General features: G+C 44.9%; 1 protein-coding gene across 2 annotated transcripts; it reads left to right on the top strand.

Moving 5' to 3' along the window:
• Positions 1–219: 219 nt before the first annotated feature.
• LOC124653352 lies at positions 220–7,039 on the top strand. Of its 2 annotated transcripts, none has more exons than XM_047192417.1 (10): positions 220–465; positions 3,416–3,441; positions 4,085–4,163; positions 4,249–4,458; positions 4,633–4,755; positions 5,333–5,390; positions 5,470–5,543; positions 6,176–6,264; positions 6,343–6,414; positions 6,700–7,039. In XM_047192417.1, the coding sequence occupies exons 1-9, from the start codon at positions 376–378 to the stop codon at positions 6,410–6,412; spliced, it is 819 nt and encodes a 272-aa protein (XP_047048373.1). In that variant the 5' UTR covers positions 220–375; the 3' UTR covers positions 6,413–6,414; positions 6,700–7,039. The 2 variants fall into 2 exon arrangements, with proteins under 2 accessions (XP_047048373.1, XP_047048372.1); XM_047192416.1 differs by having other exon boundaries at positions 221–465; positions 6,689–7,039.
• The last annotated feature ends 13,843 nt before the right edge of the window (positions 7,040–20,882 follow it).

The following is a 20,882-nucleotide window of genomic DNA, read 5'->3' as shown; positions in this document are numbered from 1 at the left end:
AAAATGCTGTAAAAATTGCTAAAACAACTGTCAGATTCGAAGTGCGGAGGGAGAGACATGAGAGATGAGAGGGCAGGGACAAAGTAGTCACAGCTGGTCTAAGATTAGAGTGAGAAACCTGTTAAATTCAAAGTAAGGCATTTCAGCAAAAGGACAAAGTAAAACGGGGTATTTCAGCAATGCCAAAGTAAACCGCTTGAGGCAAATGGCAAAGTAAGGTAGGGCATTTTATCAAATAGCCCACATACCTCCCCTCTCGAACCACGCGGCGAAGCCTTCCTGCCACCGCTCCCTCTCTGCCCCTCTGCTGGAGTGCAGTGCAGACCCATCCGGACTTTGACGATTTTCCGTTGGCAAGGAGCACAGCTCCCTAGCATGAGGAGCTGGGGTGGCCGCCCCGAGTCGTTCCTTTTCGCATCGTTCGTCGCCGTCTCTTGCCTTCTCCTCGTGTCCGGATCGGATCAGGTACTGCTTTATTAGTATTACCCCCTTTCCTCTTGCTGGATTCCAGATTCGTGAGTGCAATTCTCGATTTGTCAGCCGTTGCGCTGCAAACGGTACTTATTTTTGTGTCTGATTGATCTTTAAGTTCATTAGAATTTTTTTTTGCGTCAAATCTAGAGCTTGATCTGTATTTGTGGGTAGTATTCGGTCGAACTCGAACCCAATGGTACGTGGTTTATTCTGGGCGTTCCTCAACAAGGTCCAGCCATCTTTTTATCCCAGTGATTCTTGTGACGTTTCTTGGAAGAATCTTAGCAAGTTATAGGATTTCGAGGCTCAACGCTGTCTGCCAACACCCACGAGCTTATGCAACTAGTTTTGCATGAAAAAATTGATATGTGACTCATGGTTCGTGTGCAAGTGACAATTTGCTAACGCAGTACTAGTGATCCAAATCGTGTCACCGTACTGCCCTGCGTTATGGCAATTACCATATCGTGTCAAACTACTACTTCATCTGGCCGGACTAGCTTCTTTGCATGCCTTCCATGAGTTCTTTCTAGAATAACAACACCCTTTGGGTTTCATATATATGAACTGGATCAAGAATTGGCTTTCATCTCTGCGAATATTCAGATATTAAATATGTACTAGCTAAATGCCCGTGCGTTGCTACGGGATAAAAACTTGTATATGTTATCGTTTACTTTGGTTTTATATGGGTAACTATGTCATTTTGTGACTTTCGAACATGTTTGTATTTAAAAGATATGGTTTTGTTGGTATGTCTATTTATGGTATTTTCCTTAACCCAAGCCATCTATCCAATATTTTCATCTTCAACTATGAACTAAAAAGCGTTGTAAGCAGACTTCACTTATGAAATCAACATAACCCGCAGACATTGAGCCATTTCGCAGCTTTTGAATCAATTTTCGTAATGAACATGACCCGCTGCCCTTGAGTAGCAACCATTAAATCAAGTTGTGTGTGGTGAGTACGGAATTTTGCAAGATCACAAATAAGATAATCAGCAATTTAATGGTCCTTGTGTTTATTATTTTTGTTTAAAAAGCAAAGGCTGACACAAACAATGCCAGTCAAAAGTACCTGTGTTTTATCGAGAGAGAAAATTAATAAGGTAATAACTTAAAAGCCCACTAATAGAGAAAACTAAGCGTCATGTGCACAGAAGTTTCATGTGCACAGAAGTTCCGTGCGGATATTATGAATAAGTCAAAATGGGTATCAGATCAATTGCAATGTAGGATGGGGCAATTTATGTAATGGCAAGTCGTTTTTTTTCTATATAGTTGAAAAATTAAGGCGTGACATATCAAATAGTCAAGTAAAAAAAATCCAAAATTACAATAATGCAGCATATGTCCCAATGGAGAGGAATATGACTGATTGCATCCCAAAGTTCCAATCCATGAAATAGAACATGATCATTTTTCTCAATTACCATAGTATCCTATGCTTACATTCTACTTTAAAAATCCTAGTAACGGACGTTCGTGTTTGCAAAATGTAAAAGTCACTTAAAATCCGCAATTACATTGTAGCACTAAAGTGCGTCAGTGTGGAGACAGGAAACAAACCATGGTAGTCTACTGAAGAATTTAAGAACATGAGGAGGGGAAAACACAGTCTTTGGCATCATCAGGGGCACGAATATAGCCAGAGCCATCATACATTTTGTCCTCTATATATTACTTCAAAGAGCAAAAGCAGCTCGATCATAGAGATTATAAAAGCAAAGCCTAATCTCGGTCGTTGGTGTCAGTGAATTTATGAAAGAGCTCAAGTTCGATGCACTAAATGATTCAAGATTTTTCCTGCTCCCTACTGAAAATATTGTCTGCAAACGGATGGAGTTGCAGTCTCGCAAGTAATACAGAGAAACAGGAAATTGCAGGTACGTACACCTGTGGCCCTAGCTCGATCATTCAATCAGAACATCTAATCCCATCTGATCAGTTCAAATAGAAAAATAAGGGGAGGAGTAGCCCGGAGCTGCGCTCGACGTCAGAGGCCGAGAGCTGCCGGGGTCGTTCACCACAGCCATGCTGCGCGACTTCAGAGGTGGCGAGGGGCCGGGGTTGGTGACCACAGCCACGCTGCACGATCTCTCCCGGCAGCAGCACCTGCCTCGTATTCACCTCCTTGTTGAGCAGGGTATCGCGGTGGTAGTTCCCTAGGAGTGGCGGTGACGGGAAGAGCTCCCCTTCTCCCCCTATTCAAGATCTTGGAATTGTTGAAGCAGGCGTTCCGGCTTTGTTGGAGCCACTCGTGTTGCAACTCACAAGATCGAAACCGGAGCGATGCGCCGAGGTAGGTTGAGCGAAGCCTGAAGACCACACCGGGCCAGCGCGACGCCGGGTGGGCGGTGATGCGGTCCACGACCTCCTGCTAGCACCGGTAGTCAACGTTCCATCTTCACAGACTTTTAGGCATGTCCCGCACATCGAATCGTTATTTTCACTTGGCGGTGGCATACCTTGTAAATTTCACGGTTTTTTTACATACGACAATCGACCTTTCTTCGCTGGTTTTCCTGGTCTAGGCAACTTTTCTACAGCGGGGTCGCTAGGTGGCACCATCGCTGTTGGTTTTCTGGGAGGGTTTGCTCCCGGTTTTTTCCCACGTACCAAGATTGGAAGCGCGAACGATCTGGCAGGAGCGGTTCTTTTAACGTACCAATTGGTTTTTTCATGTAGGGACACCACCTATTGCAAACTAATAGTTAAGAAGATTAGATCGGTTTATTTGATGGACGAAAATTTGTTCTGGTTTTTTTGACCTACCAACACCACCGATTCGTAACTTATTAGTAGAGATAAGCATGTTGTGGCCTACGTAAAAAGATCAAAATTGTTACCTCATCTTTACTGTTTACTAGGATTCTTTTGATGTTACAGTGAGTACCATATTCCTCTGGGCTGGCTAATTTGACTTTTTTTTGATCTAGGAATTCCATGGAGGGACTGGATCCAGGTACCAAACTAAGTTGTTACAGATTAAACTGTGACTTATCGATTAATGTTTTATTCTGGGCATGCCACATTAAATAAGTTCCTCATTCTATTTTTCTGCGCATGGTAATTCAAGTAAGGTCCTCGCCCCGATCCTCCTAAAGTTACTCATTACCTATAACCTGTTAGAGCCTCTTGACCGGTGGAGGTACCTGTGGGCTGTGGCCAGGAGGCACTAGCGGGCAGACCAGATGTCTGTGGTGGGGTAACTGAAACAGGTCAATAATAGGGGTAGTGGAAATCGTCATTTATGGAAAAACTATTGATAAGTTGCCTTTATGTGACCTCATAGCCTCATAATATAGGACATGTCCTAACATATGGAGATCAAGAACACTCATTACTAACTGGAATCTAAACTAGAACAATACCACTCTAGATGATCAAACAGTTGCGTCTCTTATTCTGATCCAAACAGATAGGGACTACGTCTTTAGCCTGCCACCAGCTGGGCCTATATCCCAGCTGTAATGAATTCCCCACGTAACATAATCCTAAGAAAAGAAACACCAGAAACAGACTTGTCGACTCATGGAATCTTAAATGTTTTATGTAGAGTCTTGGGACACAATACTGAAGAGTTTTGTGTTTTCACTTGATGCCAGATTACTTCACCAAATAAAGTCACACGAGGTGCATTGCTCAAGAGAAAGGAGCCGTGCAGCTTGGAAAGCTGTTGACGAGGTAAGATATGCAATGCAATGTGACTGCTCACTGCATCTGTGCATCCATAGACATTACAGGTTCAACTCTCTCTCTTTTTATGCAGTATTTGATGCCATTTGTGGAAAAGGAGAAATATGAACTCCCAAGCAAATGCAGGCTTCATCCTGAAAATGACATGTTTCGGGAACAAGAGCAACATAAGATCCATTTTGATATTAACGAGTGGCGCTGTGGCTTCTGCAAGAAATCTTTTCGGGCAGAGAAATTTATCGACCAGCATTTTGCAAACCGGCACAATAATCTGGTCGATAATGTATGCTTCTTACTGGCTGTCATGATTTCTTCCATTTTATGTCATTTTCCTAGGCTTGCACTCCAAGTTCTCATACTAGCAAGTTAGCTTGTTTGATCTATCCTGGTCACTTCAACTTGTGCATTCGTTTTTATGTCGAGTCATGAACTGATAAATCTTGAATTGTTTCCTTAGAGTCAAGGAAGATGCTTGGCAGATCTTTGTGGAGCACTTCACTGTGATCTGGCTATGGAGTTCAAGAAACCAAAGAGTAAATGTAATGCTGCTGCAGCTGCAAGGAACCGCCATCTTTGTGAGGTTCTTATCATTTTGTTTGAACTGCCCTAAATATCTTTGTTTGGCCCATTTTTTGCTACTCTTGTAGGCTTGTTGCATACATGAAACATTCATAGATTCATACGTATTCCTATGCTTATATGTAGGTTTGTGTTAGATAACAACTAGATGTATCTTATTGCTCCCTTTTGTCTGTATCTATTGTGATCTTGTCTTTTTCCTGAAAAAGATACTGTTCGGCACTTTGATACTGATAAGCAAAGCATCAGTTCATGCATTCCTTTCATGCTGTTGTGCTTGTATTGTTTATTCGATGCAATTGTGTGAACTTCTATTTACTATTGACTTACATGTTTATCTACCTATGAATCAAATATTAGAAATTGGTTGTTGTACCTGCTGCGTCTGAACACTATAAGATGATCATGACTGTGAGAGAACTATGAAAGATTGCTTCAATTTACGTTGTGTTCATTTAATATTATTTGGTGTTTTGGTTAATATTGTCAAATAGTTGATGCGTTATATGCCTATATAGATAGCATTTAAGGAGTATTTTCAGTGTCAGTATTGAACTCCCTTCTGCTTCTGTTAACAGAGCCTTGCAGATAGTTGCTTTCCTATTAATCAAGGGCATTCTGCCAGCCGGCTTCATGGTGAGTGTTGGTTAAACGCTAGGACCTATACTCGAAAGCTCTCAAATGTTCGCTTCTTTCTGATACAACCTGTTTACAGAATTTTTCTTGCACCAATTCTGTGATGCTCACACATGCAACGGGCGCTCCAAACCCTTCCCCAAAGGTGGCAGGGTGAGCAAACTTTTACCAAAAAACTTTGTTGCAAATATTAATTCTGAACTTAGTGCTAGCTTTTGTAATATCCAATTAAGCTTCATCTGAACAACATTACCTTTTAATGCAGATGGTAGCATAAGTTAACGTCATTTTTTCCCGAACAAATTGATGTGTTATTAAGCTTTTATTTCTTTTCCGTAAGGTGTGATTGTTCATTTTAGGAAAATTATGGAGTTACCCCATGGGGAATTAGCAGCACCCACAAATGATATAAATACTACTGTTGCTTTAGCTTTACTCACGTCAGCAGCATATTTTTATGCGGGTCTTAGCGAAAAAGGATTGAGCTATTTCGAGAAATATATTAAACCAACTCCAATCTGTAAATCTTCAGGTTCATTGATTTCTTATGGTGTGTAACTGTGTACCTTTCTGAATAACTACAATCAACATTGGTACGCAGTGCAATTTGAGAATCTAATTCTATCACATAGCATGATAGTTTCAAAATGTTTGTTGTTGATGAAAATCGAAAATAGCTTCGCGCCTGTCATTATCTAGAATTGTGGAACATAGATGGTAATTTATAAATTATAAAGTATTAGAAAAGCTTCCAACTTATTGTTACCTTTTACCCCATTGTGCAGAAACAAACAAATAGATTCTACCTGGCTCTCTGCATCTTGACGTTGCTGCTTTTGCCACTGCTCTATCTCATAGTATTTTTGCACCAGAGGTTTGTGGCACTTTTTGGATATGATCCCTTTTTTTCACCTTCAACATTTCCAGCATTTTTCTCATATTTATTGTTCAGGGAAATGAAGAAAGGAGATAAAGTTTTTGAACGAATTGCAAAACGTGCGCACAAGAAAAAACCATCCTAGTTGTAAGATCCCTTCCTGCTCATTACCCAAGCATCTTAGTGATCGATTCATCATTTACCTTTTGATGGCAATTTGCTAGTCTTGTTTTGTCCATTCGTACATCCCTCCCCCATTTCCTTCAAGATGATTTCTCTCTAGTTTTGATATCTGCTGTTTAGATTGTCATATGGAAAATGTGTGTTTTATCTCGAAGGTGGGTTACTGCTTGGTCCAAATTGATTCCTAGAAAATTAAAACAACACCACTTATCTGTTATTAATGCCTGTGTAATTTTAGAGAGGTTGCAGAAGATATTCTTTGATGTCATGCTCAAACCGGAACATTATTGACCTCGGCAATTAGCTCCTGGAATGCGGAGATTACATGACTTGGACTATTGTACAACATTCTGTGTATGGGAAAGTTCAAAGCTGTGTCGATGGTATCCCTGTATCTTGGCCAGAATTGAGTTCTCTACTGGTGCTGTAGATTGTGGATTAGGAGTGTTTACATAATTTTCTGTAATTATTGGAGGGCTATCTGTGATGTTCATAAGAGTGTTCAGTCTCTTCTGAGAGGATTCGGTCCATATGCATCAACAGATTACTCCGGGAACAGATTATAAGTGTCACATCGTCACTCTGATTAGACCTGTCCTGCAATGAAACGGAATTAAAATATGTTCTTTCAAACAAACCAGAGTTCAAAAACGTTACGTTTTGGCATGGCAATATAAATTAAAGAAAAAAAGATGGATATTCCTTCCACGCACTTCCACTTCACGGTGAAACAAGTCAACTCCACTTTTTTAGGGGAAACAAGTCAACTGCCCTTTTTAGGGGAAACAACAACAATCTATTAATTAAAGAGGTATTAGCACTCGAATTCCCTCCTTCGCGGCTGCCGCGCCGCGCTCGCATCATGCATCATGCACGAAATCAATTCCTTTTTTTATTTTATTGCGTAGTGTTTAATTACATTTACATGCAGCTGTGTGTTCACACTAATAGCTTATGTTCCTACTTGCAAGTTGCATATAGCCAAGAGCGTTCACGCTGCATGCATGCACAAAGTATCTTATGTGTTTACATTTAATGAGCCAACTTGTCAGCATAATTTGCTACATGCATGCACAGAGCATCTCACTCTTTTTTTTCAGCACGAGGCTCTCAATTCTCTTTATTTGCAATTTCCTTTTGACAATTCTCTTTTTTGCAATTCCGTTTTTGTTGTTATTTCGTACGGTAATTCATGTTTTTTGGATTAATTTTTATAATTCTCTTTTTCGAGCTAGTGGTTTTTAGGGGGGAATAACGGGTGGGGGATTCACTTGCAACTCAAATGAACTACCACTTGCTACTCAAATTAGTATTGTTTTAAGTTGTAAGCTAACAAAAGTTGATAATATATTCTAAATTAAATTTAATTTTTAGGGTTGCTAAGTATTTAAATTTACCAGTGATAAATAACGGGGCACCTGGTTGATAACTTGTAAACAAAAAAAAGTCGTTAAAATATTCTAAGTAAAATTAACAGGGTTGATAGTTATTTTTTTACCGTTGATAATAACGAGGCACCGAGTTGATAACTTGTAAACTAAAAAAGATTCGCTAAAATATTCTAAATGAAATACTCTTTATGGTTGATAGTTATTTATATTTACCATTGATAAATAACGGAGCGCCGGGTTGATAGCTTGTAAACTAAAAAAAATGGTCGCTAAAATATTCTAAGTGAAATTAACTTTTTAGGATTGATAGTTATTTATAATTACCTTTGATAAATAATGGGGCACCGAGTAGATATCTTGTAAACTAGAAAAGAGTTCCTAAAATATTCTAAATGAAATTAGCTTTTTAAGGTTGCTAGGTATTTATGTTTACCGTTGATAAATAACGGGGCAGCGGGTTGATAGCTTCTAAACTGGAAAAGTCGCTAAAATATTTTAAACGAAATCAGCTTTTTAGGGTTGGTAGTTATTTATATTTACTGTTGATAAATAATGGGACACCGGGTTGATAGCTTGTAAACTAAAAAAGATTCGCTAAAATATTTCTAAATGAAATTAGGGTTGGTAGTTATTTATATTTACCATTGATAAATAACGAGGCACCGGCTTGATAGCTTGTAAACTAAAAAAAATAGCCGCTAAAATATTCGAAATGAAATTTGCTTTTTGGGTTGGTAAGTTTTTAAATTTACGGTTGATAAATGACGTATTTCAGGGTTGATAACTTTTAGCCCAAAAAAAGTTATCGAAACATGTTAACATGGGTGCTAGTTTTGAAGATCTCGTCGAGACGAGTTCATTACTAAAAACGTATTTTAAATTGAAGTTGTCATTTGGGAGATAAAATATTTTGAATTTTAGAATTAAGAAAGATTCTCGCTTACATCATTCTTTTTGTCTAGTAGGAAATGCATGCAACATTTTCCATAAATAACAAATTTCGTCATACAATTGTTAGAAAAGAAAATATCGGCTAATAACATGTGAGTTAAAAAAATCTGTCACAATGTTTCAAATAAAATTAACTTTTGGGGTTGATAAAATTATACATTTACCGTTGATCACTTAGGTACGGAGGGTTGATTATTCAAATAGAGAGGGTTGATAACTTTTAGCCGGGAAAAAAAGTTGGCGAAACATATTAACATGGGTGCTAGTTTTGAAGATCTTGTCGAGACGGATTTATTGGTGAAAGCGAATCTTAAATTGAAGTTGTCATTTGAAAGTTAAAATATTTTGAATATTCAAATTTGGAAAAGATTCCGCTGACATCAGCGAATCTGTCTCCTAGCGCATGCATGCAGAACTTTCCCTGTATAGCAAACTTGGTTCGATTTTTTTTTTTTGCTAAAAACGAAAATTTTACCATAAATAAGAATTTCAAATATTACTAAAAATGGAATTTTTTGGTCAGAATCTGACCGCCCAAGCGGTTGACCGCCAGCTAGGGTTGCCCATTAGCACCTGGTACAACAACTTGTTTAGGAGGAGCAAATTTATGCACAAATTTGCACCGAGGGAGTTAATAGGTACAAAAGCAATGAGAAGGTGACATGGGGCATTGAAATTTTTACAAAAAGCCCCATGTATGTCTTTTTCTTTTGAACTCAAGAACAAACACCACAGTAAACACAAAGATACCAGTACACCACGAGTACCACCATATGCCATTTCTTGGACATTGCCCTCTTTATATTTAAAACGTGAATATATCTATTCAAGCATAACACAGTGTGCACGATATGGTTGGGACTGCGCTGCGTCTCGGCTTCCGATGATGAGCCCACTCATGTTCAACAACAAGAAGGGTGCTCGCAGCGGCGGCTACGGCCGTGCGAGCTCTTCGTGTGCAACCTGCCACGCAGGTTAGTACATAAAATTTTATGAGGGGAAAATATTTTTTCAAGTCACAAAAAATATCATTCTTTCTTAAAACTTTATTTGTAGACATAGAATGTGCAGATGTACATCTAATTTTTTCGATGTTTTTTGATATTTAAAATATATTTTATTTATAATCGATGCATCTACACCTATGAGCCAAAATGAATTTTTTATTTCTCGTGTTGCTATATTAGTTGCTACGTTTACTTTTTTTTCTTTCCAAGATGCCTTATTTCCACGTTTCAAATCCACACCGGCAACTTTTGTGTTTATGCTTCCGCAATATCTTATCCAAAGCTATTATGAAGGTTACTCTTCCGCATTACTCTATAATAGTATGTCCTACCAATTAGCAAACAAAGTGGTGTGTAGTGTATCGGCAGGTTCATGTTTTCTACAGCTCACATCGTCAGTTCGATTATGCCCTCTGCTAGTATAGTTTTAATTATTTGTTCAAGCAACTGACAGGTGGGACCTTTGTGTAAGGCACCTCATGCTCTCAAGTTCAAAATAAAAACATACATGGATCTTTTTGCAAAATTTTCAATGCCACATGTCCCTCCTGATTACTTTTCTACCTATTTTCTCCCTCAGTGCAAGTTTGTGTCCTTAGAATTCACTTTTGCAAGTTGTTGTATGAATTTGCTCCTCCTAAATAAGTTGTTGTATGAATTTGCTCCTCCTAAATAAGTTAGTGTACCTAGGATGCTAATACCTCTTAATTAGGGTATTAATTTGCTCCTCCTAAATAAGTTGTTGTACCTAGGATGCTAATATCTTTTAATTAAACTAGTAAATGTGCATATGCAATGCACGTATTAAACTTTGACCAATTAAACTCCACACCACTAGAAACAAAAAAATAACCTAATAATAAAAGCAAAAGAGCTTTCGTTTTTTGTTGTCCTTAATTTTCGTCCAAATTAGGTACCCTAAACAACCGTTGGGTTCGGTTCGGTTCGCCCCGTCAAGTCGCTCTCCTTCCTTCGTGTAGGCTGCGCTGACTCCTGGGGAACTCCGAGGGATGATTTCGTGTTAGACTCGAAATCCGTCGGTCTTTCCCCGTCTACCATGGAAATTAAATAAACCAACACCCTTCTTCTCCGAGATACCTCCCAGAGCTCACCAACGGCCGAATAATCCGCCGATCAGGGCTTGCTGCCGCTGGCCGGGAGTTGTTGGCGGAGAGGGAGGTGGCCGTCCTGCCGCTCCTTCCTCTGCGCCTCGACCCACAAGATTCCATCCACGCTGAGAGCTGCAGCAGCCGGATGAGGTAAACCACCACTACCAGCCTATACCACCTGCCGCCGGACGACGGCTTCGGTCGGAGCTCAAAAAAGAGTCGGCAGGGAGGGAGGCCCGGCGACCTCTTCTTACTCCATCTTCAGGTCATCCAGAGTCCGGAAGGAGGCGGCCGGATAGAACACCGGTGGAGCCCGACGAGATCACAACTGCCTCAAAAATATTACGGGAGTATATAACAATCACTATATTGATCGCAAATCAAATGATACTAGAAAGACCCTGTGCGCCTTGCTGCCCGCGTTGTTTTTTTAGAGGGTACGCCAAAAACGTACCAAATCTTTGTAGAAGAAAGCAATAGTTTTTTACAAGAACCGACGCTTCCACACACACCCTAGCCTACTCTCGCGGCATCAAGCCTCCATCTCCTCTCCTCGCAAGCTTCCACAGCCCGCGTTGTTGACATGCTGGCTTGTGTGTTTTCGATTTTGCCTGCATGAGACGGATTCATTCCATATTTAATTAAGTGCAACGCAGAAGAAGAAGAATGAAGAGGAAGATGTATAACCAAAACACGCTACTGAAGGCTCCTGGCTCATCCCCGCGGGCGAGTCAGGGCAAAACCCTAACCTCCCTCCCCCGCCCCAGACCCCTTCCGCCCCCTCCTCCGCCGGCGGTGGCGGGCATCTCCACCAACCGCATGCCTGTAGGCGCGCGGGTAAACCCGACGGCGGCGGCAGGAGCTCCATGGCTGCCCAGCGACGGCGACGGCGTTGAGGATGATGACGACAACGTTGGGTTGACGGCGACGGTGCTGGGCGGCCGGAGTTGGTGCCGTGGCGGCGCGGGTCTGCCGGCCTAGATCTGGGCCCTTCGCGCCTGGGTGCAGTCACCCACCTGCTCCACGCCCATCCTCCTCGGCTCCGAGCGCAGGGTCTTGCTGCTCTGGTCGGGTTGAGCTGAGCCTAACGCCATCTTGGCGTGGTGGCTCGGGGCGCCCGTGCGGCGCTGGCGGTGCTGGGTGGCCGGCGATGCCTCTCTGAGGTGGATGCGCGCAGACCTGCTAGTGAGTCCTCCCTTGGTTAGGTCAGCGCGTGAGCTCTGGGCGAAGAGCGGACAGTGCTTGCGGTGGTGAGGTACCATGCTCCGGGCGAAAGCCCTGCCTTTCGGGGCCGGTGACGCCTGAGGGCACCGTTTCCTCTGTGGCGTCATCGAGGAGTTCCGGCACCTCCCTCACCTAGGGTCTCAGGTTCCGGGTGAAAATCTTAGATTTGGCATGCCAAATCGGGTGACGGTGTCGTCTTTGACGTCGTACCCTCCATGGAGGCGTCATCTTTGGAGCTTTGAGCTCGGGCCATAGTCCTTCCTCGTGGATCTCTGTGCTGGCCACATGGGAGGCGTCTTGCGATGCGGGTGACGCGCAGGCCTCTTGAGCGGTATCGCGGTGGCTTGCGCAACGAGGATCTTCCCCGGACAGCGCAAGCAAGCCTATGGATGTGCAGTGGTGGGCTAGCCTCTGTGCTTGATGGCGGGCTGCTGAAGACTGCATGCTTGCATGTCTGGTGAGGTTGCTGGGAGCTAGCGCAGCGCCGACGGCGTCCCCGGATTTGGGCTGAGGCCGGAGCAGCAATGCCCCCAGCTGATCCGTGGTGGGCTCGCGGGATCCGGGTGGTACACGTCTTGGCTGCGGATGGCAGGTTCTTGGTAATTTCGTCGATGCACAAGCACTGCGACTTTCACCGGCATGGGTCCTGTTTAGCGGAGGAGCTCTCTCTGTAGCATCTTAGAGAAGCACTCGACGGATTTCGGCCCTTTGTCGTAGTCTCATTTTGAGTGTTGTGTGTGTGTGTGTAGGTGTCTCGGCCTTGTCTTAGGCTTGTAATGTAAACTCCGCTGTCAATGAATCGAAACGCAAAGCTTTTGCGTTTTCGCGAAAAAAAACACGCTACTGAATTAACATTATTTGTGAGTGGAATTCAAGAGAAAAAAAATAAAACAATAGGATAAAAACAAAGTACTAATACACAAATATGATAATATGTACTCTATACATGAATTTACAGGGCTACTATAGGATAAACAACCCACTCTTTTGCAATTTGACACTCTTTTGCAATTTATATAAGAGGATTGTATTTTATGAAGTGGGTGCGACTATCTTTGTCATACAAAATGTGTCAATACTCAATACTTGATATTACCTTTCATGAGCAGTCATTTCTTACCAATGAGGTTCTAGCAAAGCGTATCAGGTAACGAGGCACTATGGACTACGTTGTTGCTTCGATGAAAAATACAGGTATTAGCATTGTTTTTGGTCCAGAAAATTCACAGTCCCCAACTGTGGTAACGAGGCAGTTTTCAGGTACTCCAACAGCTAATGCAATTGACATCGAAGGGATGACAAAGAACACTTCTTTGGCGAATAAAGTGGCGGCTTTTGGCGGGATTGCGGCTCCTTCGTTGACTGCTAGGGCGAGCGACATGATTCGTGCACAACCAAATGCAAATGCCACTCAGATGGAAAGGGCCATGCAAAATGTAAACTCCAGACACGACTTCTCCTCTCCATGTAATGGGAAATTTAAAAATTCAATTTCTTCTTTGTCCAATGAGGAGATTGTGAGTAAAGCGAGTCGTCTAGGTATTTCTATGGGAAAGAATAAAGGGGAAGCTTTAAAAGCTGCAGAATCTATTAAGGAGGTAGATGTTAATCGAACACTAGTAATTCTAAAGAAAAATGTTGAGACTAGTTTAGATAATGAGGAAGGCCCAAGTGGTTTGCTAACTTCCAAATTTTCAAGTCTTACTGGAGATTTGATAATAGAGGAGGCGCAAGAGTTTTTGGAACAGGATGATTTGCTAATGCCTATAATTAAACTTAACAAACCTCGTAAAAGAGAGATTTTGACTTATTTGGGGTTCGTAGGAGTGCTAGAGTCAAAAACAAATCTTCAAGTTAAGATGAGTTCAATAAAAGGTTTATTCTGGAATTCATATGGTTTTGGTGATGTTGCAAAACACTTGTTTGTCAAAGAACAATTAAGGGAGGAAAAACTAGATTTTATCGCCTTACTGAATACGGGGAGATTTAATTTTTCAATAAATTTTCTTCAAAATTTGGCAAATGGGCGTGACTTTTCTTGGTTTTGTCTTTCCCCTCATGGGAGGTCTGGAGGTATTCTGGTTGGAATTAATAATGTGTTACTACAAGTTGGTTTAGTCGAAACTCGGGATTTTTTATGTCAAATTACATGTTAAATGTAAACATGATGGATTTAAGTGGGTATTAGTGCCAGTCTATGGTGCTGCTCAAGATGCCCATAAAGCACAATTTCTAGCCGAACTAGCCAGGATGGGTGATTGGGGAAACAAACCTTCTCTTATTGGAGGTGATTTTAATATTTTGAGGAGAAAATAAGATAAGAATAACGATAACTTCAAGCCACACTGGCCTTTTGTTTTAATGCTATTATTGAAAGCCTAAACTTGCGAGATATTGCTCTCTCAGGTAGGCAATTTACCTGGGCCAATCGAAAGGAAAATCCAACCTATGAGAAGCTTGACCGTATTCTTTCGACAGTTGTGTTGGGGGGATGACCCCCGGTATGCCAAAGGCATGCCAAACCGGATGGTATGAGTCATCAAGATACCGGTTTAATATTGATACCGGACATGGTCGTCTCTAACCAAAGATACCGGATAGAAGAATAAGATACCGGATTGAAGAGTAAACCGGATTATGATGGCTGAGTTCAACAGTGTTGGATGAAACAATCCGGTATACCATGAGGGGTATACCGGAGTAAAGGAAACCGGTGATATCAAAGATACCGGATCAAAGATACCGGTAAAAGGATACCGGCATAACGAGGCAAAGGTACCGGAAAACCGGTACCAGGACCACCGTAGCACGTCGGCAAGACTGGTCAAAGATCCTCTCCAGAGCTAGAAGACAAAGATGAGCTAAGCAAAGTAGCTTTAAACGAAGGGCTGACGATAAAGAAGAAGATGACGAAGAAAGAAGCCGGAGGACGTCAGCCTCCCTGATTAAAGAGGACCCCGGTGTCATCTATGATTAAAGTAGCTTTGTAAAGTAGCTTTATAAAGTAGTTTGTCTAGTCAAAGATGCCATTAGGGTTTCTTGCCCTGTAAGCCACCCTCTCCCCTATATAAGGAGAGGGGGGAGCCCTCCTTACGGACGACGCATGACAGTAGGAGGGAGACTAGGAGAGAGGCTCACCTTGTACTCCGTACCTTCTTCAACCTCTGGCCATTTTGGCTAAGTTCCAATACAAATCATGAGTTCATACGCTCTTTCTCTCTTAACCAAACCCTCTCCCGGATCCTCTAGCGTACATTCGGCCCCAACTTAAGCCATCCTATGGCATCTGCTCGTTCACCACGACGACAGTTGGCGCCCACCGTGGGGCAGGCAGCTGCGCTTGCTGGGTTCATATCCGGACGGGACCTTCTTCACCAACTCCGGCGAGCACCTCGCGTAGAGTGGCGGTGTTCCGCTCGCCGGGCAGCTTCGTCGGGCTCTTCCTCACCAGCTGCAGCGTCGTCAACGAATCCCGGGGACTGCAGCATGCACGCCGGCTCTACACCAACCCTACCGTCGTGCACCCTGGCCTCGCCGATGTCTCCAACTAGACTCGGGGGCTCGCTATCGGCAGTGCAGCCAGCACTCCTCCTGTATTCTCCACCAGCGGCATCTGCGCGGCCCGCATCGAGCCATGCTGCTCCATGTGCGAGCTTATACGCGCGCGTCGTCCTCCCGGGCTCGAAGCAGCCTTGGCGCTGCGCCCTTCTCCGGCAGCCCTTGCCGGCCCCTGCGCGGTCTACCCCTCCGAGTCTCCCTCAACCTGCGCATCTCCCGTGGCGCGCCCATACGGCTCGCGAGGGCGCCGGCGCTGCTATTTCAGTCGTCAGTGCGCATCCCCGGCAGCCACGCTGGCGACATCGTCCACGCAGCTGGTCTCGCCTGCGTCCATGGCGTTCTTTCCGGCGCAGTACAGCCCCGGTCCCAGCATCGACCCCTGCCGATGGCGGCGCCGCCGCGCTCCGGCGGGCTAGTCAGGACCGCGTCCTGCGCTCCTCAGATGCGCTGTGACGAAGAGTGGGTAGAAAAGTAAAGAAAGAAAAAGAAAGGAAATAAAGAGGTGGGGCCTTACTAAAAGAGAGCAGGCATCGGATGCCCTGCGCTCCTGCCACGCCACACTGAAACCAGCAGAAGGAAGAAGAGTCAAAGGAGAAAAGGAAGTGGCGGGCCCTGCTGCAAAGAAAAAGAAAAAAGAAAAAGCGTGGTGTGCCCTGCTGTATTAAGAAAAAGACAGAGCAGACGATGCTCTCTTCTGGCCTCGCTGCCAGCCAGCAGTCGAAGATTGGAAAAAGAAAGAGAAAAGGCCAAGGGGTGGGCCTCAAGTCAGGGTAAAGAAAAAGAAAGGTAGAGGAGAAGATGCTCTCTCCGTCCATGGACGGGAACAGCTCGCACGGCCGCGACTGTCGCTACTCCCGGCGTCCGCGCCGCTTCGCAGGCATCGCCGTCTACGGCATCACCGCTGCCGGTCTCCCCGCGACCGGCTTCCCCCGCCTAGCTCCCGCCGCAGCCGGCTTCGCCCCACCGGCAAACGCCATCGCCGGCTTCGCCATGGCCGACTTCACTTTTGCCGGCTTCGCCTTGACCGGCCTTGTAGTCACCGGCTCCGACCGGCTTCGCCACATCCAGCTTTGCCTGCGACCGGCAAACAAGTAGGCGTCTCGCGTCGTCTTCGCCTCCGGGCCCGGCCGACATCACCACCGGCATCCGCGCAGCTCCATCCTGGCCGCGCCCCTGCCGGCGTTGCCCTTTCCAGGCTTCGCCCTGGTCAAGTGCGCCACAGTCGACATCGCCAATTCCGGTACTCTGCACCTCCCGTCGTGCGAGCCGGGCCACTCTTCTCCGCCACCCCATCGTCGCCGACATTGAACAGGCCGGCATGCATGTCGTGCTGCCATCCGCGCCTTCTCCTGTCTGCGCCTCGCCGCCGGTATCAGGCGCGCCCCTGCGCCGTTCCGGTTTCATCACCGGCGTCAACGTTCCCGGCATCTCCGGTCCAAGCCGCGCTCGTCGCAGATGGTTTTGCCGATTCCGGCTCTGGTTTCCACAACCGGAATAATCTGTTCCCGGCTCGCGATTTCCCGGCCTTGGCGTCCCCGAGTTGTCGGCGTCCGAGTCCGGCAGCTCACCTGTGCGCTCGTCGCAGCCATTACCGGCATGCGCCGCTCCCTCCCCGCTTGCTACAGTCCCATCAGGAGCCAGGTGACCAAAGCAAAAAGAGGACGGTTGTTGAAAGAGTAAGAAAGGCTGCCGGCATAAGTATGCTGGCTCAAAAACTATCTCGGCTAGAACCAGATCCTATGTCGGCTGTAAAAAAAAAAAAAAAAAAAAAAAAAAGTAGGTGCTGATATGCATATGTCGGGTGGAATTGACTATTGAGAAGGCGAAGTGCAATCCAAGTAAGAAAAAGATCGCTGCCGACATGTGATATGTCGGTTAAGAAAGAAGCTGTGTCGACTGGCTTAAATGTCACCACACGAGAAAAATATTGGCCGGCATGAAGAAATTATATGTCGGTTGAATAGAAAATAAGGCCAGCCAAGATAAGAGAAATCGGCATGTGTCTTGCCCAGATAAAAGAAAAACGGGCATATCTCGAGCTCAGATAAAAACTGGCATATGATTACCAAGGCTCTAACCATGCAGGTTCCGACCGTCGCTGACTGCGTTTGGGTCGCCGAATCTCTCACGCTCTCCCCAATCTGTAAGTATTTACCGTAAATACGTTCTTTGCACCGCACGTAAGTGGATAATCTCAAATTCGGGGGCTATCACCCTCTAGGGTATCTTTTATTGTTACGTTATTCATGGCATCATCTAATATCTCACATCGCCCGTTTATTATGGCATCATCTAATATCTCACATCGCCGTTTATCATGGCACCATCTAATATCTTAGATCGCCATTTATTTCGGTTTGCCAAAATATCATAGCATCATCTAATATCTCAGATCGCCGGGTATTCTGGTTGGCCAAAGTATCATGGCAAAGCCAGCTACATCTTATCACAAGTAACACGTGGCATTGATCACTATGTCAAATCACGGCATATCTCGAATGGCAAATTATCTTGACTCATCCAAAATCTATTCCGGTAAATGCCCAAGAAGGCTACACACCGGTATGTGACAAGCCCAAGAGGGCAAAATGTCAAACATGCCAAGATGGCAAAAATTTCAATCCGGTATACGCCAAGAAGGCTATACACCGGTATATGACAAGTCCAAGAGGGCAAAATGTCAAACATGCCAAGATGGCAAAATTTTCAATCCGGTATACGCCAAGAAGGCTACACACCGGTATGTGACAAGCCCAAGAGGGCAAAATGTCAAACATGCCAAGATGGCAAAAATTTCAATCCGGTATACGCCAAGAAGGCTATACACCGGTATATGACAAGTCCAAGAGGGAAAAATGTCAAACATGCCAAGATGGCAAAATTTTCAATCCGGTATACGCCAAGAAGGCTACACACCGGTATGTGACAAGCCCAAGAGGGCAAAATGTCAAACATGCCAAGATGGCAAAAATTTCAATCGTATACGCCAAGAAGGCTATACACCGGTATATGACAAGCCCAAGAGGGCAAAATGTCAAACATGCCAAGATGGCAAAATTTTCAATCCGGTATACGCCAAGAAGGCTATACACCGATATGTGACAAGCCCAAGAAGGCAAAATGTCAAACATGCCCAAGATGGCAAAATCTATTCCGGTATACGCCAAGAAGGCTATACACCGGTATATGACAAGTCCAAGAGGGCAAAATGTCAAACATGCCAAGATGGCAAAATTTTCAATCCGGTATACGCCAAGAAGGCTACACACCGGTATGTGACAAGCCCAAGAGGGCAAAATGTCAAACATGCCAAGATGGCAAAATTTCAATCGGTATACGCCAAGAAGGCTACACCGGTATATGACAAGTCAAGAGGGCAAATGTCAAACATGCCAAGATGGCAAAATTTTCAATCGTATACGCCAAGAAGGCTACACACCGGTATGTGACAAGCCCAAGAGGGCAAAATGTCAAACATGCCAAGATGGCAAAAATTTCAATCCGGTATACGCCAAGAAGGCTATACACCGGTATATGACAAGCCCAAGAGGGCAAAATGTCAAACATGCCAAGATGGCAAAATTTTCAATCCGGTATACGCCAAGAAGGCTATACACCGATATGTGACAAGCCCAAGAAGGCAAAATGTCAAACATGCCCAAGATGGCAAAATCTATTCCGGTAAACGCCCAAGAAGGCAAAGATGCCGGTTTCTTGGCAAGTTCGCACTAAGTACTGCGTGCTTAACCCGAAACTCGGGGACTGGCTATGCCGGGTTTTTTTTTTTTGTTGTTTCCAGCAAAGTTTCGCGCTAAGAACTGCGTTCTCAACCCGAAACTCGGGGACTGGGAGGATGTACATATAAGCTGGGAAGTTGAAAACCGGCATAGATTTGAAAGATGAAGCTTTGAAGTTTAAGGTGTGCGGCTTACCACCACGTTGCCGCTGGCATCGTGCCAAGTGGTGTCAAATTCCTTGACGACGCGCGTAAGCCGGCTCAAGTGCTGCGCCGTGCTCCGCGAACCGGAAGTAACAACGACCGGAAGCTTGTCCTTGCCCGGGCCGCGGGTAGCCGGAGACAACTCCGCCTGGTTCCACTTCTCGGCGTTTTCTAGCAGCGGGCCCGAGGTTGACCTCGCCGCGATTGAGCTCAGTGATCCGGCCCGGCTGCGCTGAGACCTTCTCGCCGGCTTCCCTTGCGACGCGCCCAGTATGGGCAAATGCAAGGGTGCAAACCGGAAGGCTGTGATGATAAGGTTCACCCGAAGGAGACCGCAATCTGGTTCTTCCTCTTTCGGCTCGAGGGCGCTTGGCATCCGGAGCAGCGCCGCTTCCGGCATCAAAAGCCGAAGCCTTCGCACTATGGAAGCCGGAGGATCCCCGACTTTGGCACCAATGGAAGTCACGTGCTATAGCACCGAGGGTTACCAGTCGGCTGAAATCGGCGCCACAAAAAAAAAGGCACAAGATAACGTAAGTGATGTAAATACCTCAAGCACAACACAGTCGTTGTCATCATAGCCGGAACCGGCGGCCCGAGTTCTGGAAGGGTCACATGGATCCGGTGCGCCACATTAACTGCGCGAGGGAGACGAAGGATTTGAAGCCTGACGCTGGCACGCCAGGTACAGTGCGCATGTCTCTCACAGGCACAAGTTTCGGGGTATTCTGGACTTCGTCAAGACAAGCATTGAAGACCAAGGAACCGACAGAAAGAAGCCGGAGGTGTTCAATGATGGTTGTTCAGCTAAGTGGGTTCGGCAAGGAGCCGGATGAGTTTAAATGGAAACCGGAAGGATTAATCCGGTACGTTTGGAATGGGAACCTGGCATGACGCGTCAGAAACAGTGCTTATGTCTCTGACAGGCACTGCTCCCCACATATTCTCGACTTCACCGAGAAAGTTTTTGACAACAAAGATACCGGAGCAAAGATACCGGAGCAAGTATACCAAAGCTGAATTCGGTGTGATGAGATGGTTTCGGTAGAGACGCCGGAAGGTTTTCAACTAGACGCCGGAAGGTTTAAACCGGTACCTTGAGAAAATAGAACCTGGCATGGTCCGTTGGGTAGGATCCACCGGACTATACCAGCTTCGGGGACTAATGTTGGGGGGATGACCCCCGGTATGCCAAAGGCATGCCAAACCGGATGGTATGAGTCATCAAGATACCGGTTTAATATTGATACCG

This window comes from Lolium rigidum, chromosome 5 (genome assembly GCF_022539505.1).
Source record: "Lolium rigidum isolate FL_2022 chromosome 5, APGP_CSIRO_Lrig_0.1, whole genome shotgun sequence".
NCBI classification, from domain to species: domain Eukaryota; kingdom Viridiplantae; phylum Streptophyta; class Magnoliopsida; order Poales; family Poaceae; genus Lolium; species Lolium rigidum.
Note: the sequence above shows the minus strand (reverse complement) of the source record. Positions and strands in the feature narration are given on the sequence as shown.

Bases quoted from the DNA above. Each gene is read 5' to 3' on its own strand.
- LOC124653352 (XM_047192417.1), top strand. From the start codon at position 376: ATGAGGAGCTGGGGTGGCCGCCCCGAGTCGTTCCTTTTCGCATCGTTC. The intron at 4,756-5,332 runs GTTCTTATCATT...TTCTGTTAACAG, and splicing joins GGAACCGCCATCTTTGTGAG to AGCCTTGCAGATAGTTGCTT. The intron at 6,265-6,342 runs GTTTGTGGCACT...TTTATTGTTCAG, and splicing joins ATAGTATTTTTGCACCAGAG to GGAAATGAAGAAAGGAGATA.